This window comes from Oncorhynchus clarkii, chromosome 25, assembly GCF_045791955.1.
Source record: "Oncorhynchus clarkii lewisi isolate Uvic-CL-2024 chromosome 25, UVic_Ocla_1.0, whole genome shotgun sequence".
Classification (NCBI taxonomy): Eukaryota; Metazoa; Chordata; class Actinopteri; order Salmoniformes; family Salmonidae; genus Oncorhynchus; species Oncorhynchus clarkii.
This window is the reverse complement of record NC_092171.1, coordinates 14,810,697-14,826,758: the sequence shown is the minus strand read 5'-3', so window position 1 is coordinate 14,826,758 and position 16,062 is coordinate 14,810,697. Positions and strand designations below refer to the sequence as shown.

The window sequence follows — 16,062 nt, the reverse complement described above, 5'->3', positions numbered from 1 at the left end:
GCCCATCTTAATCTTTTATTGGCCAGTCTGAGATATGGCTTTTTCTTTGCAACTCTGCCTAGAAGGCCAGCATCCCGGGGTCGCCTCTTCACTGTTGACGATGAGACTGGTGTTTTGCGGATACTATTTAATGAAGCTGCTGTAACAGTAACTTTAGACCGTCCCCTCGCCCATACCCGGGCGCGAACCAGGGACCCTCTGCACACATCAACAACAGTCACCCACGAAGCCATCGCTCCACAAAAGCCTACAAGTTATGCTTTGCTTATTATAACAATGAGGACTTCTTGTCACATTGGAAAGCTCCTTTTATAATAGCAAAGTTGTGATTGGATCTGGGATGTTTGTGATTGGATCTGTGGCAGTTTCAAAACTGCAGAGCAAGGGGAACTACTACTTCAAGGTCTCAGCGAGATTGAAACGCTATTTAGCGCGCACCGCGAACTAAGCTAGCCGTTTCACATCCGTTACACTGCCACAGATCCAATCACAAACATCCCAGATCCAATCACAACTTTGCTATTATAAAAGGAGCTTTCCAATGTGACAAGAAGTCCTCATTGTTATAATAAGCAAAGCATAACTTGTAGTAGGACAATTCAGAAGTGAGTGGCTTATAATTGCCTGCAGAGTAATAGCTCACCAACAGAGCGCAGCCGTGAGTTGTAACCAATGATAGGCCTGATAAGAATTAATCGGATCAAAGTGTAGGCACAACCGGGAGTATAATGTTTTCAGGGATACAGCTAATTCAATCTAGCTTCATTTTCCACTGAAAACCGGATGTGGGAACTCCACTCAGGCATTTTCTTTTAGCCTGCTAGTTAGGTTAAAGTGTAGGCTACGAAGGCTGTGTTTACACAGGCAACCTAACACTGATATTTTGTCCCACTAATTGGTCTTTTGACCAATCACATCAGATATTTTCACAACAGATCTTTATCAGAGTTGATCTGATTGGTCAAAAGACCAATTAGTGAAGAAAATATCAGAATTGGAACGCACCCGAAAAGTTGTGGTGTGATGAAACAGTCTATAATATTTATCTTGTTAAAAAAAGAACATAGACTACATCACTCATAATATATGAATCTGCAGAGACAGAAACACACGGTAAACAAAATTCAAGAATGTTATTATTTTCAAACTTTTGTGAATGCAACACTTTATTATAGCATAGGCCTGCTACTGTCTGTGGGCTTGGCAGCCGAAAGAGCAGGCAGCTGCCGACTACAAATCACCTTGCACCAAAAATAACTACTCATTATTATTTGTAAATCAATCAATCAGTCATCAATTTCCCACAATCCCTTATAGATTTGATATCTATGTCTCAGACATGGCCCTTGCCAACATTATTCAATAATGTACAACCGCAGCCCGCAATTCGGGGGCGTTCCTGCATGTTGGAATAACCCCCCTCTCCTCGAGCACCCCATTGGTTCCTGCATGAACATCCACCCCCCCACGAAGCATGACATATTCATGCCTGTGTGGCACCTTTGAATGTGGGTCAAAATAAATAATAGTATTTTCTGAGTTTTCTTTCACCCCTCTCCACCGGAGGCCTCTTGCTAGCTAACGGGAGCAACATCGGTAGACAGTGTCCTTCGCTCCTGCCTGCCGAACAACTGCCCTCACCATCGTTAATAGAATTGTGGGAAAACAGTGCCCGACAGGGAGGAGTGAAGGACACTGTTTACCGGGCGTGAAATAGCTAGCTAGTTAGCGGTGGTGCGCGCTAAATAGCGTTTCAATCGGTGTAGTAGTAGTTCCCCTTGCTCTGCAAGGGCCGCGGCTTTTGTGGAGCGATGGGTAACGATGCTTCGTGGGTGACTGTTGATGTGTGCAGCGGGTCCCTAGTTCGCGCCCGGGTATGGGCGAGGGGACGGTCTAAAGTTATACTGCACAGCAGACGGGAGGCTATGGCGACACACTGCTTGCTAGTGAGCGACACAGTGTTGCTCCAGCCAGCTGGCAGGGGCAAATGAGACATTGGTACATTAACGCCACCAACTATTCTGGAGCACCCACGCCTCCCACCTGTCTTAACTTAAAAATTTACCATGTAAGTGTAAAGATATGCAGGAACGCCCAGAAATATGGTCCGCAATTGTACCCGTCGCACATTATTTGTGGTGGTGTTGATTGCTCCGCCCCGTTGGGTAGTTTTAGCTGAGCAGAAACTGTGCAACTTGATCTCAAGCCTAGTGAAGAACCATGGGGGGGTTCACTCCTGCCTCTAGCCATGCGTGTGAAAGAGTTCCCAGTCACTGAGTGCGCCGAGGATACGAGCTAGAGAGAAGAGGATCACAGAGAGACAGCTGCTATACAGAGAAGATCAAGAAGAAATGGGAGTTTGATAATAAATTAATAAAGTGACAATCGTAGGCTACCGAAAGTGTTTTGTATGGTCGTTTTCTAATTATTGTTTAAGTTCGTTTGAGATGCAAGCAATGGATCCAATAACGAAGTGGACACCAAAGCAAGTTGTCGACTGGATGAAAGGTATGGATTACTTTCACAATAATTGCCCATGTTAACCCCTATATGAAACTTGAAACCAGCACCCAATACCGCATATTCGCCATTCCCTGCAAAGCGCTTTTTGTTATTTCAAGTTTCGTTAACCACTATGTGCAGCCGCAAACTGTCGTCCATGACAACTTGTTGCACATAGAACAAAGGTAAACATATGCATATTCTATTTAGATATTATTATATACACATAGTAAATGACTAATGTTTTGAAGTTTGATTCAAAATATAATATAAGTAACAGCTGTGTTATCTTTGACAGACACTCAAAATGATTGCGACAAGTGGAACAACGTTTCCAGCCAGATTGCAACATTGTTTGAGAAGGGCGCAGTATTGCCACTTGCACTGTTCTTTGAGAAGTCGACTTCAGACCGCGATACATTTTGGCATCTGACTGTTAGAGTAATAACCAAAAACAGTGCAGTCATATGTAGGTTCACAACTTAGCAAGCACAATGTGTTACAATAGTTATTTTGTACTATAGGCATAATTGAGTTGAATATGAGTCTTAATGAAGTATAATTGTCCCAGTCAGCTAGTTATGACAAAATGCTTGAAACACTGGACTCAACTCAAAACTGTGATATTTGGGTCAAACAAACACAGCTAGCAAAATGTTGTATTGGAACACCTAGCTCTCAAACTTTAATCCATATTTAGTTTTCAGCCCTTACATTCACCAACTGTGGGCTCCATGTGAACTAATGTTACAATTCAGACACAGTGTATTTACGTTTAGAAACGTCAGTAATCATCGCTTTCAAACCGGTTTTCGAAACATGCTGATATGCCTCTCATATCAGCAAGAAGTAATCTTTCAAATAAAAAAGATACACTTACTGTAGCAATTTTGCACAGATCCACAAGCTGTGTGTGCCTCCAGTTGTCAAACTACACTTCCTCCCAAGTTAGGCTTACACACAGGTGTTCGGTGCAAACTAGATAGCTAATTACCACCGGTTGCATCCTACGTCTTACCATGAACAAGGGATGTAAACATGCAGATAAGGCTACGAGGGAACACTGACCCTAATAAAGGTGTGTAGTAGTTTAACCTTTTGTTTTTTTGCTGATATGAAAGATAAGTTCCTTGTGTTTCCAAAACCATGCCTCAAGCAATGCGTTTTAACGTTCAGAGGATCACCAAGATCTTATGAAAACCCCCCTGACCAGAAGATACTATCGTCAATAGGTGCTCATGAAGTTATCATATATAAATGTGGTATGGAACACCCAGCAGGTTCTTGCTCTGAGACTTCAATCTGGAATGCTGGTTATGGAAATGTATGACATCGCCAAGGGACTATTTTCTTTGAACTACCGGAGTCCTTTCACAAGGTTGGCATGTAAAGTGACTGTCTGCTACTGGTATATGAAGTATCAACAGTCCCCTATACACAGCTACACTCCACCTTTGCTTCAAGAGATGTCATGGGAACTATATGAAACATTTTAGGTGGATAGAAGTGCCTCTTGTGCTCGCCCTTATCAAAATCTGAAGGCTCAAAAGGTGTTTCAACTTTCAATTACAATATGTCAGCATGACCCAAGGCCATCTGCCAGTGAATTATCTCAACCTGGTCTCAGAGCATTTCATATTATTCTCTACTTAAATCCGAAACACTCCATTTAGTTTCATATGTTATGTTTCGTATGGTATCTAATTAATTTGTGGATGTCCATCACCCATTTCGTATGATATGGTACGAATTTGCAAAACGTATGATATGTTACGAATTATAGCTAGGTGGCTAACGTTAGCTGGTTCGTTAACATTAGCTTGGAGTTAGGGGGAAGGGTTTGCTAACTTGAAAAGTTGCTCAAATGCAATAGTTGTCCATGATGAGATTTGAACTCGTAACCTTTGGGTTGCTTGATGTTCGGGTTATACACCCGACCAACCACCCTCCCTTTCCTTTTTGCCTTAAGTAACAATACCAAACGTAACATGTCATACTAAATGGTGTGTCTCAGAGATACGTACAGAATAAGACCAGGTTGAGTATCTGTATGTCAAGAGAAAAGTCAGATCTGAAATGGTTTGATATATCCTAGGGTCTTGATTTTTTTCAGAGTAATGTTATTTGATAGTTTCTACTTCTTTCACTGCCCTGAACTGAAAATCCACAGCCGCCCGCTCTTATGTAGTTGCTGAATGAAGCAAACCTGGTGTGTAGGCAACCTACTCTTCCTGTTCAGTGTGTAGATGTGCTAAAGGGATTGTGGGGGGTTACTCTGTGCGCCCAATGAATAGAGCCAGTTCAGTGGATGGAGGGTGGATTAGCTCCGTACACAGCCAGAGAGAAGAACGAGCAGGTCCTGTCTGACTCAGCAGTTATCCACTGGAGGGTCTTACCACTGGATTTTTAGAGGGCTCTGTTCAGTGGACAGCCAATGAACAGCCGCTGTGCCTAAAATGACAACGGGCCATTTGTGCCTAACATGCGGTTTGAACTCAACAAACACCAGTGATGCCTGTGCTAATTGCCCTAAGGTTGTTTTCTTCAGAGGGATCATGGTTGCTTCAGTGTGTTTTTGGTCAACAGACGTTTGTTGACTTGATTGTTGGAAGCTTATTAGTTGTGGTCCGTGAATGTATATTGTGACTGAAAGGCTAGTTAAATCTCTCCATTTAACATTGTGTTTGACTGGATGTCCTGTGGCACCATTCTCACCAGGTCGTCAAGTGATCATTAAAAGGATTACATTTATTTTTATCGTCAATAGCACACAAGGTCCAACTGAAACTTGACTTCCTCTTTTAACTGTCTCGTAATAAAGCAACACCTCACAACGCCTTTCCCCAATGTGACCTACTTGTTGTGTGTATGTACTGACATGTATGTTTAACTGACAGATGGAAACACACGCACACTACATGGTAATGCATGTCAACTTTTTTTCGTTGTCAGACCCCAGTAAGACTAGCTGTCGCCATTGGCGCCGGCTAATGGGGGTCTTAACTAAATCAAACCCCTCTGAATTGGAGAGGTGTGGGGGCTGCCACATTGGGTTCCCAGGGAGCTGCTGTTGTGGATGTTTAAATGCCTTGCTTATGACAGATTTTTCAACTTGTCAGCTCAGGGATTCAAACTGGCAACCTTTCGGTTATTGGCCCAATGCTCTAACCACTAGGCTACCTGCCACCACTCACCTTACTACCTTATGCACTAATATAGTGAAATTCACTTAATAAAGTTTGAATTCAAATTCAAATGTTCCTTTGCAATAGGTACTAACAAACAAAAGCACACCACACCGGGTTTAGAAGTTGATGGCAGACTCCAGTCATTTTCCAAATATTGTCTTGAAACGATTACGAATGCCCAGACTGAGGTGAGCTAATGATATTCTGAGAATGTTTAGTTCAAAATTCAGCTGAGTAGTTTCACACTTTCAACTCAATACATTTTTTTTCACCCTACCTCCTACTTACATGGGGAATTGTGTCAAGTTTGTTCAGGCATTCTGAATATGTAAATTTACACATACTGTTCAAGTTGGTGAGTAAGAAGAGGCAATCATAGTTTGTGTGGCAAAACTCACATTGCTGTCTGCTGACTGTAGTTTTAAGATAAATATCAGCAGTATATTGTTACAGTAACGATATGTTCCAAGGTCTTCATAATTTGACAACGAAATACTCCAATCGCAACTCCTCTTGCATGCAGACTGTTGTAATTGGTGTGAGAAATGTAGCGACAGGTTTATTTTTAAGCAATGGGCCACGATTAGCAAGTGGTTGATCTAGTGGCCTACATCTGTCCCAATGAGGTAACAGGATGGAAATGTCAAAAGTAAAGCGTGTGCATTGGCATGCCAAATCCGGTGATTAGCATGTGTGTACTGGATTGTGCATGCAGTATGAGTGTACAACCATAGCCGCAATAAGATGTTTAGGGGTGGGGGGTGCTGCAATACCTTTTTCGAGGCTATGTATGCAGTGCACTCATGCCCAGTGCCGTTGCTTATGGAGCATGTCCGAGGCCTTCTCATGATCCTTATCAGGCAATAATCGTGTCGCCGCGTAGTGTTGACCCTTATTAAGCCATGCGTCTCTCTACTACACATGAGAATGCACTTCTCTCTCCTCCCGTACGCTGGTACATGTTTGAACAGTCCTCACAATGAAGGCTTTATTAATCCCCTATGTTAACCTGCATCGACTGTGTACACAGCCAGCAGAGAGGCAGGTGTTCATGTCACCTGAACTGGTCTTAGCGCCACGGAACTCCCCTCCACCCTACTAGTGTCCCGTTCATAGAATGAAAGAGGCAGGTTTTTCCATGGAAATCATTCAGATACAACCATGTCCTTTGTCACTAACCAATTTCCAGTCATCCTGTCACTCTCTCTTTAGAGCAGCATTATTGATCTAGAGAGATCTGTGGGACTTCCTAGTGGGAAGGGTTTTAGACCTCTGGGAAGCTGTGTAAAGAGGATTTTCACCGGGGGACAGGGATTTGAAAGTGATGACGATGGTTGCGCCCTGCCTGTCCTGTTTCTCACAGGCCCATGTGTTTAACCTGGCCGGTAAGAGCTCACCATATGGGGACGACTTAATACATCGTTAATATTTCTCCTTTGTCCTAGTTGTGTGCAACAGTGTTGGATTGGGTGAGTTGGTGGTTAGGCCAAGGATTGAATCATTTATTAGAATGTGCACAATATTTTCTGAGGTTGAATAAAGGTTGTAAACTGTAAACCAGAATCCGTTGACATTTGCATGATCCACCAACATTCATTTTATGATGCTCTGGAAACTGGGCAGCGGCAGTTTGCGTTTCATGTGCATCGCAAATCTCCCAGATCATCTGAGTTTAGCGGTGCTGCTAGAGGTTTGGCCCCAGTCTGCCCTAAGAGTATTGGCCTCAAACACACACAGAGCTTAACACTTGGGGACTGAAAAGAACTGCAACCTGAGGTGGCACTGCACAGGGCACACACGGGTCACTGCAGCATAGTGGTTGACTGCCCGTGCAGAGAGTTGTTTGTGTGTGCGCTTGAGAGCGAAAGATGGTGTACCTCAACTTCGGAATCATCTGAGGGATATTTCTAGACTTAACATAGTGTTGTAAACAACTGAAATGGTTGGTATTTAATTTTGACCTCACAATAGAATGTCTGTTAATTGTGTTTTGTGTTATGCACAGTGACAACAAATAAGCCATCAGTGACAAATAGGCCTGTTCGATAAGGGCAGGAAGTGCAAACTACAGTGGTGTTGCTGGTAATACCAAAGCATTATGGAGTCAGCTATGCTATAACAGTCACTGGATATGACAGGAATGTGTTGGGCTGGCTTTCTGCTACTGAACCAAACTACTGCCTCAGTGAATCAGCAGTGAAAACACGCATGAATGTCCTTCTATGCACTTGCCCCACCAGTTGCTTCTAGAGGATTTACATGCCTGAGCCAGAATGACTGCTCAGCCTCTCTCGGTAAAGAACACACTGCATATACACATACAAGTCCAAGTCCTCTCACTCCCCCTCACACTGTTATTGTTCGCTCATTTATCCTAAGCGCTCTCATGCTACAACTAAATTAACATATGTTGTATACTGGGAATTGAGCAATATTTTGTGGCTCTCAAGTATGCCTAGATGGTCATATATACTGTATGATATGTGAGACCGCATGTTGAGAACATGTCTAGGCAAGTCTACATTCTACCAACCACAGGCTGTCCCAAGAGATTGCATTCCTCATGTTGGCTATCCCCACCGCTGACATTAACACATGTAATGTCTAGGGTTGCATATTTTGGGGAATATTCAGAGGTGGAAACTTTCCATGGGAATTCATGAAGATATATGCAAATTAATATTCATTCCATTTAAATGTAGATGTTTATTTTCATTGGATATATTTACCATATCATATGGAGACAGAAATATAAACATTTTACCTTTATCATCAGTAGACATAATTGCAAATGATTAAATCCTTCCAATATAATTTTTTGTTATGAATTTAACTTTAAATGAGTTGACTCATCACATGGGATGATTTCACTGAACAACAACAAAAGGGAATATTGAATGATCCCCAATGCGCTTTGAGGCGGCTGATGTTGGTGGGATTTGGATGATTGAGGCAACAGGGGAAAGCGCCTCAGATCCACAAAGTCCCTTCCACCAGGTGGCTGATGCAATAAGGCAGTGGTGACAACATCTCCATCCCAAAGCCCTTGCTTGGAAGTGTACTTCGCCAGACTGCCAAGAACCTTGCCCTCATCCAGGCCAAGGTGGCGAGACACACTAGTGATGACACCATAGGCCTAGTTGATCTCTGCACCAGACCGGATGCTCTTGCCAGCATAATTGGGGTCCAACATGTACGCTGCGGCGTGTATGTGCTTCATGCAGGAGTCTTCACGCTTTTAGATGCATTTCAGAATTGCAGTTTCCTCTGCTTGGAGCAACAGTGAAGTGGGCAGGGCAGTACGGATTTAATATCTTACATCTGCAAGCAGAGTCTGAACATCAGACAGGATGGCATTGTCTCCCTCAATCTGTGCAATATCTACTGCTATAGGTTTCAGGAGTTTCAGGCTGCTTACCACTCTCGCCCAAAATACATCATCCAGGAGGATCCTCTTGATGGGGCTGTCCATATTGGCAGACTGTGATATGGCCATTTCTTGGAAAGACACCTTCCCCACCAGGAGACTGTCAAACAGGATGACAACACCACCCCAACAGGTGTTGCTGGGCAGCTTCAATGTGGTGCTCTTATTCTTATCACTTTGCTTGGTGATGTAGATTGCTGCTATAACTTGATGATCATTCACATACCTAACCGTTTCCTTGGCTCTCTTGCAGAGTGTATCCATTGTTTTCAGTACCATGATGTCGTTGAGGAGCAGATTCAATGCATGAGCAGCACAGCCAATGGGTGTGATGTGAGGGTAGGACTCCTCCACTTTAGACCAAGCAGCTTTCATGTTCGCAGCATTGTCTGTCACCAGTGCAAATACCTTCTGTGGTCCAAGGTCATTGACTGCCTTCAGCTCATCTACAATGTAGAGACTGTGTGTCTGTTGTCCCTTGTGTCTGTGCTCTTGTAAAATACTGGTTGAGGGGTGGCGATGATGTAGTTCATTTTTCCTTGCCCACAACATTCGACCACCCATCAGAGATGATTGCAACACAGTCTGCTTTCTCTATGATTTGCTTGACCTTCACTTGAACTCTGTTGAACTCTGCATCCAGCAAATGAGTAGATACAGCATGTCTGGTTGGAGGGGTGTGTATGCTGGGCGAAAAACATTCAGAAATCTCTTCCAATACACATTGCCTGTGAGCATCAGACTGGAACCAGTTGCATACACAGCTAGAGCAAGACACTCATCAGCATTTCTCTGACTACGTTCCTCCATTGTCAAAATAAAAACTGATTTCAGGAGGACCGTGAGCTGTTGCTATCGATAAGGTGTCACCTCAAATAGAAGTACAGTGCCTTGCGAAAGTATTCGGCCCCCTTGAACTTTGCGACCTTTTGCCACATTTCAGGCTTCAAACATAAAGATATAAAATTGTATTTTTTTGTGAAGAATCAACAACAAGTGGGACACAATCATGAAGTGGAACGACATTTATTGGATATTTCAAACTTTTTTAACAAATCAAAAACTGAAAAATTGGGCGTGCAAAATTATTCAGCCACCTTAAGTTAATACTTTGTAGCGCCACCTTTTGCTGCGATTACAGCTGTAAGTCGCTTGGGGTATGTCTCTATCAGTTTTGCACATCGAGAGACTGACATTTTTTCCCATTCCTCCTTGCAAAACAGCTCGAGCTCAGTGATGTTGGATGGAGAGCATTTGTGAACAGCAGTTTTCAGTTCTTTCCACAGATTCTCGATTGGATTCAGGTCTGGACTTTGACTTGGCCATTCTAACACCTGGATATGTTTATTTTTGAACCATTCCATTGTAGATTTTGCTTTATGTTTTGGATCATTGTCTTGTTGGAAGACAAATCTCCGTCCCAGTCTCAGGTCTTTTGCAGACTCATCAGGTTTTCTTCCAGAATGGTCCTGTATTTGGCTCCATCCATCTTCCCATCAATTTTAACCATCTTCCCTGTCCCTGCTGAAGAAAAGCAGGCCCAAACCATGATGCTGCCTCCACCATGTTTGACAGTGGGGATGGTGTGTTCAGCTGTGTTGCTTTTACGCCAAACATAACATTTTGCATTGTTGCCAAAAAGTTCAATTTTGGTTTCATCTGACCAGAGCACCTTCTTCCACATGTTTGGTGTGTCTCCCAGGTGGCTTGTGGCAAACTTTAAACGACACTTTTTATGGATATCTTTAAGAAATGGCTTTCTTCTTGCCACTCTTCCATAAAGGCCAGATTTGTGCAATATACGACTGATTGTTGTCCTATGGACAGAGTCTCCCACCTCAGCTGTAGATCTCTGCAGTTCATCCAGAGTGATCATGGGCCTCTTGGCTGCATCTCTGATCAGTCTTCTCCTTGTATGAACTGAAAGTTTAGAGGGACGGCCAGGTCTTGGTAGATTTGCAGTGGTCTGATACTCCTTCCATTTCAATATTATCGCTTGCACAGTGCTCCTTGGGATGTTTAAAGCTTGGGAAATCTTTTTGTATCCAAATCCGGCTTTAAATTTCTTCACAACAGTATCTCGGACCTGCCTGGTGAGTTCCTTGTTCTTCATGATGCTCTCTGCGCTTTTAACAGACCTCTGAGACTATCACAGTGCAGGTGCATTTATACGGAGACTTGATTACACACAGGTGGATTGTATTTATCATCATTAGTCATTTAGGTCAACATTGGATCATTCAGAGATCCTCACTGAACTTCTGGAGAGAGTTTGCTGCACTGAAAGTAAAGGGGCTGAATAATTTTGCACGCCCAATTTTTCAGTTTTTGATTTGTTAAAAAAGTTTGAAATATCCAATAAATGTCGTTCCACTTCATGATTGTGTCCCACTTGTTGTTGATTCTTCACAAAAAAATACAGTTTTATATCTTTATGTTTGAAGCCTGAAATGTGGCAAAAGGTCGCAAAGTTCAAGGGGGCCGAATACTTTTGCAAGGCACTGTAAAGGGACTTTTATCAGAGGTTGCTTGTTGTGAGCTTTATGCACATGGCCAGATGATTCTGCATCTTTGTTGCATTCTTCACATGATTTGGCACAGTATTTTCAAATGTACACAGCTTTTCCTTCTACATTAGCTGCAGTGAAATGTATCCACACGTCAGATAGTTCCCGTGGCATTTTCCTGTAAAGATTTGGGAAAAAAATTAGCAATAAAAATACAATTCCATGAACAGATAAATAGTTAAGCAGTTCGATTAAACAACTCCTTTGTAAAAGAAATGTTTGAAAATGAAACGTGTATGGAAACAGGTGAATTAACACTCCTCAGTTAGCAGGCTCAAGCAAGCTAAAACCCACATGGTAGCAAAAGCTAACTAGCAGAAATTAACAAGTTAGAAATGATTTAAACACTCTTTGCTGTAGGCTACTATTTACAAGTTAACAGAAAATTATGTATGTCACATAAAATATATTCACCCCACCAAGTATTGTAATCAAAACTTACCAGAAAGCATGCAGTCCTTGGCTCAGACAGTGTAGTAGTGTGGGCTCAATAGCATCTCATTAGTGTGCCAGATCTTGAGAATCAGCTGTACATGTGATGGAAGAGTGCACTGCACATGTGATGGAAGAATGCACTGTGAGCTTTCTCCCGCGTTGGATAGTGGTCGCTGTCTGCAGAGGGTGGCAAAGGGAGGGTGCAGAGGGTGGCAATTCCATTGAATTGGGGATAGTTTAAACAAAAATTCCACAATACCTAGAATTGCCTTACGTGTATCCCACAAAAAAGGTTCACTGAGCTTTCTCCCGCGTTGGATAGTGGTCGCTGTCTGCAGAGGGTGGCAAAGGGAGGGTGCAGAGGGTGGCAATTCCATTGAATTGGGGATAGTTTAAACAAAAATTCCACAATACCTAGAATTGCCTTACGTGTATCCCACAAAAAAGGTTCACTGTTATAAGCTAACTTTTTTTTATGAATTTAAGCAAAATTCCAGGGCTTAACTTCCCATGAAAAATTTCCGGAAGAATTCCGACCCTTTGCAACCCTAGTAATGTCTAGGGCTGCACCCATTTAGTTGACTGGTCGAAAGGTGGTTGCTCGACCGAGATTTCTTTAGTCGAGCAGTAGCCCCCAAAAAATAATAGATAGATATCTATCTCATGGTGTACAAGACCGGTCTGATTTGTGCCTGTCTGTGTGGACTAATCTATTGTGAAGGCCGTGGGGATGGCACATGTGCTACTGAAAGTGTTTATGGTTATATTACATAGGACCAATGGTGCAACACTAATAAAAATAATATTATTTTATAACAAATGAGCTTTCTCCCGCGTTGGATAGTGGTCGCTGTCTGCGGTTCAGAAACACATCGGTGCGCTGTTGAATTGGTGCCTTTTCCTAGACCATGTTGCGATGTGCATAACGGCAAAGTTAACCATTATATTGGTGTTGAGAACAATTCCACACATCCGACTTCCCCTTTTACCTCATGAGCAACCAGTAGCCTAAACATTCCTCAGTTTTCGAGTTTATTTGTCACGTCCTCTGCATCCGTTTTTCCGTTATGGTGTTCAGAGTTTGTTATAACCCATTTATTGATGTGATTGACATGCCAGGCCATATTGGCCATGTGCATGCGATGCATACATGCGTCACGTAAAGAGAGCAAGGGTTGAGGGAATAGGGAATGTTTTTCCTAAACAAATTAGGGATTTCAGTAACAACTTTATAGTCAGAAATGGCTGTAATTATGTTGCAGCTTCAGCAACATGGACAGCCCTGTACACACTGATGTGTGGTGGTCGCTGCAGCAGGGAGGAGAGGGAGACAACACTATACACTGTTGATGTGTGGTGGTCGCTGCAGCAGGGAGGAGAGGGAGACAACACTATACACTGTTGATGTGTGGTGGTCGCTGCAGCAGGGAGGAGAGGGAGACAACACTATACACACTGTTGATGTGTGGTGGTCGCTGCAGCAGGGAGGAGAGGGAGACAACACTATACACACTGTTGATGTGTGGTGGTCGCTGCAGCAGGGAGGAGAGGGAGACAACACTATACACACTGTTGATGTGTGGTGGTCGCTGCAGCAGGGAGGAGAGGGAGACAACACTATACACACTGTTGATGTGTGGTGGTCGCTGCAGCAGGGAGGAGAGGGAGACAACACTATACACACTGTTGATGTGTGGTGGTCGCTGCAGCAGGGAGGAGAGGGAGACAACACTATACACACTGTTGATGTGTGGTGGTCGCTGCAGCAGGGAGGAGAGGGAGACAATGGGTGCTAGTCACAGTCACTCACTGTCGTTTTTAAACACAGCGCAGCAAGTCTGAGCCCGGCACAATCAAATCAATTGCTTGTCGTACTACCTCTAGTCAAGTGTGTGTCCTAATTATTTAATCAACCCGTGTGCTTAAAGCATCAGACAAGCTCATTGAAAATAGTTGATTTGATTTTAAAAAAAACATAGAATGTGTCTACATATGGAAAATGCATGTTTAAACATTTTGACCAATCGACTTGTCGAAATGACAGACGACTCTTCGTTGGCCAAGTTTTTTTCTTTTTTTTTGTCGAAGACAGCCCTAGTAATGTCTGCCTTTTTGTAGTTTAACTGATATATTAGCCCTCAGACTACTGATATCTCCTGTCTCAAGGAGAATATTATCATTTCAGTAGTTCAAAACATTCCTATAACTAGGATTGGTGTGTGCTTCTTTTCATTCAGAATGTGCTTCTTTCCATCCATTCAGGTCTGTCAATGTACTCTAAGTGTTGGAAAGCATCCATATCTAGCTAGAGATGTTTACACACTGTAATTGCCTCTTTAGATCAGCCACCTCTTGTTGACTTCCTACATTCAAATGTCCTGATGTACAAAGCAGCTGTGATGGACCCGCTTTCTTTTTCCACATTCCTCTAGCAGTTCTTTGAGTCCCTGGGCTCCCTGGTGTGGCTCTCCTTACTGTGGCCCTACGGCCATGGCAAGCAGGGTGGTGAGAGAAATGGATGGATGAGGGAGGTTTGGCGGGCTTCAACCAGGATATGAAAAACACCTGGTGGACCCTTGGGAAATCCCACTGTCTTTTTGGTTAATTACAAGTCGTGTGTGTGTGTGTGTGTGTGTGTGTGTGTGTGTTACAGTTTTATCACATCACTAACAAGGGGTAGATAAGGCAACATGGATGTGCCACGCTTCAGTTTTCATTCAAATGTGATGTGACTAGGAGTCACCTTTTTCTGTTTTGTAGTTAAAGGAGAGTTGTGAAAATTTGAATGTAAAATTTCACACAGAGAAATATTCACAATACCTCCCATTTGAAGTCATACCTCTTAAGGGGAAAAACTGACACATGCTTTAAAGGCTTTGTCTTTAGTTCCTTCCGCCAGGGTTCCCCTTTACCCTCCAGGGACTGGGCTTTCATGGAATGACCATCAACCTAGTTTTCCACCAATATCTTGGAAGAATTCACTGGCACATTTGCTTTTCCAGAGGTCTGCTCCTTCATAGAGTACTTGTTAGTGCTGTGTCATGTTCTGTGTGGGTATTTGCAGCGGTGCCGAATGGCCTGCTGTGTTCTATTATCTGATGAATTCAACTGCTAATATCATGTCAAATTCATACTAATCCTCTCCCCAAACAGAAGTACTAAGCCCTTGAATTTCAAACAACACACTTTTCCTTGTCAACCTACGCTGAATGGGCACTACAAAATAATTGAGGTGTGTTTTGAATGGTCAAACTATAATATTTAGCTACCCAGCAGCACCTGCATTTGTTTAAACAGGAAGGGTAGGGGTGCGGCCTGACTCAGACAAAGAGAAAATCTCAATTGGTTTTGCTCGACTCGTATCACCTCTCTCCTCCGTCCTCTCAACGCCTACTTTTGAAAAAGGTCAGAGGTAGAAGGAGCTAAGGGCAGGAAACGTAGAAACAAATGCTCTTGATTGAAATGACTCTCCTTTTCCACTCTCACGTCATCAGGCAAATTATCATTAATGGGGTGGAATCCCAAAATAAATGTTTCAAGTTATAAAAGCAAATTGAACTAGATGTGCAAGACATTTTATAGATGAAAGGATAAGTAGCGTATCATTTTTAAATATGTGGATGCTTTTTCCTCAGAGAAAACAGCTGATTCAAAGGGGGGTATGGAGGATTTCAAACACTTCCGTGCTAGCACCCAAAAGGATACTCTTGTGCATTCTCTGCTGAAGTAGGTAATCGAGGAGGTGAGCAGACTTCTCTGTTCAGTAAATTTATTTTGACAGAGAATTTCGGTGGATTTAATTTACAATAATCTGTTAATCATTTTTGTTCTGTCATGATAGTGTTGAGAGACATGGAACAGGTGCGTAGAAAGGTTCAAACAAGAGAAGCACACCTGGAAATGAAAAGGGTGTGTTTTTGTGGTTAAAAAAAAAGAAGATTAT

General features: G+C 42.8%; 1 protein-coding gene across 2 annotated transcripts in view; it reads left to right on the top strand.

Annotated features, from left to right (window-relative positions):
* The first annotated feature begins 2,232 nt into the window (after positions 1–2,232).
* Positions 2,233–16,062, top strand: part of LOC139383525 (connector enhancer of kinase suppressor of ras 3-like) — a 73,763-nt gene continuing 59,933 nt past the window's right edge. The window contains exon 1 of one of the 2 annotated variants that reach the window (XM_071128092.1): positions 2,233–2,508. In XM_071128092.1, the coding sequence (XP_070984193.1) occupies positions 2,448–2,508 (61 nt within the window). In that variant the 5' untranslated portion in view covers positions 2,233–2,447. The remainder of the gene's footprint in view (positions 2,509–16,062) is intronic. The other variant, XM_071128093.1, reaches the window with a different exon arrangement.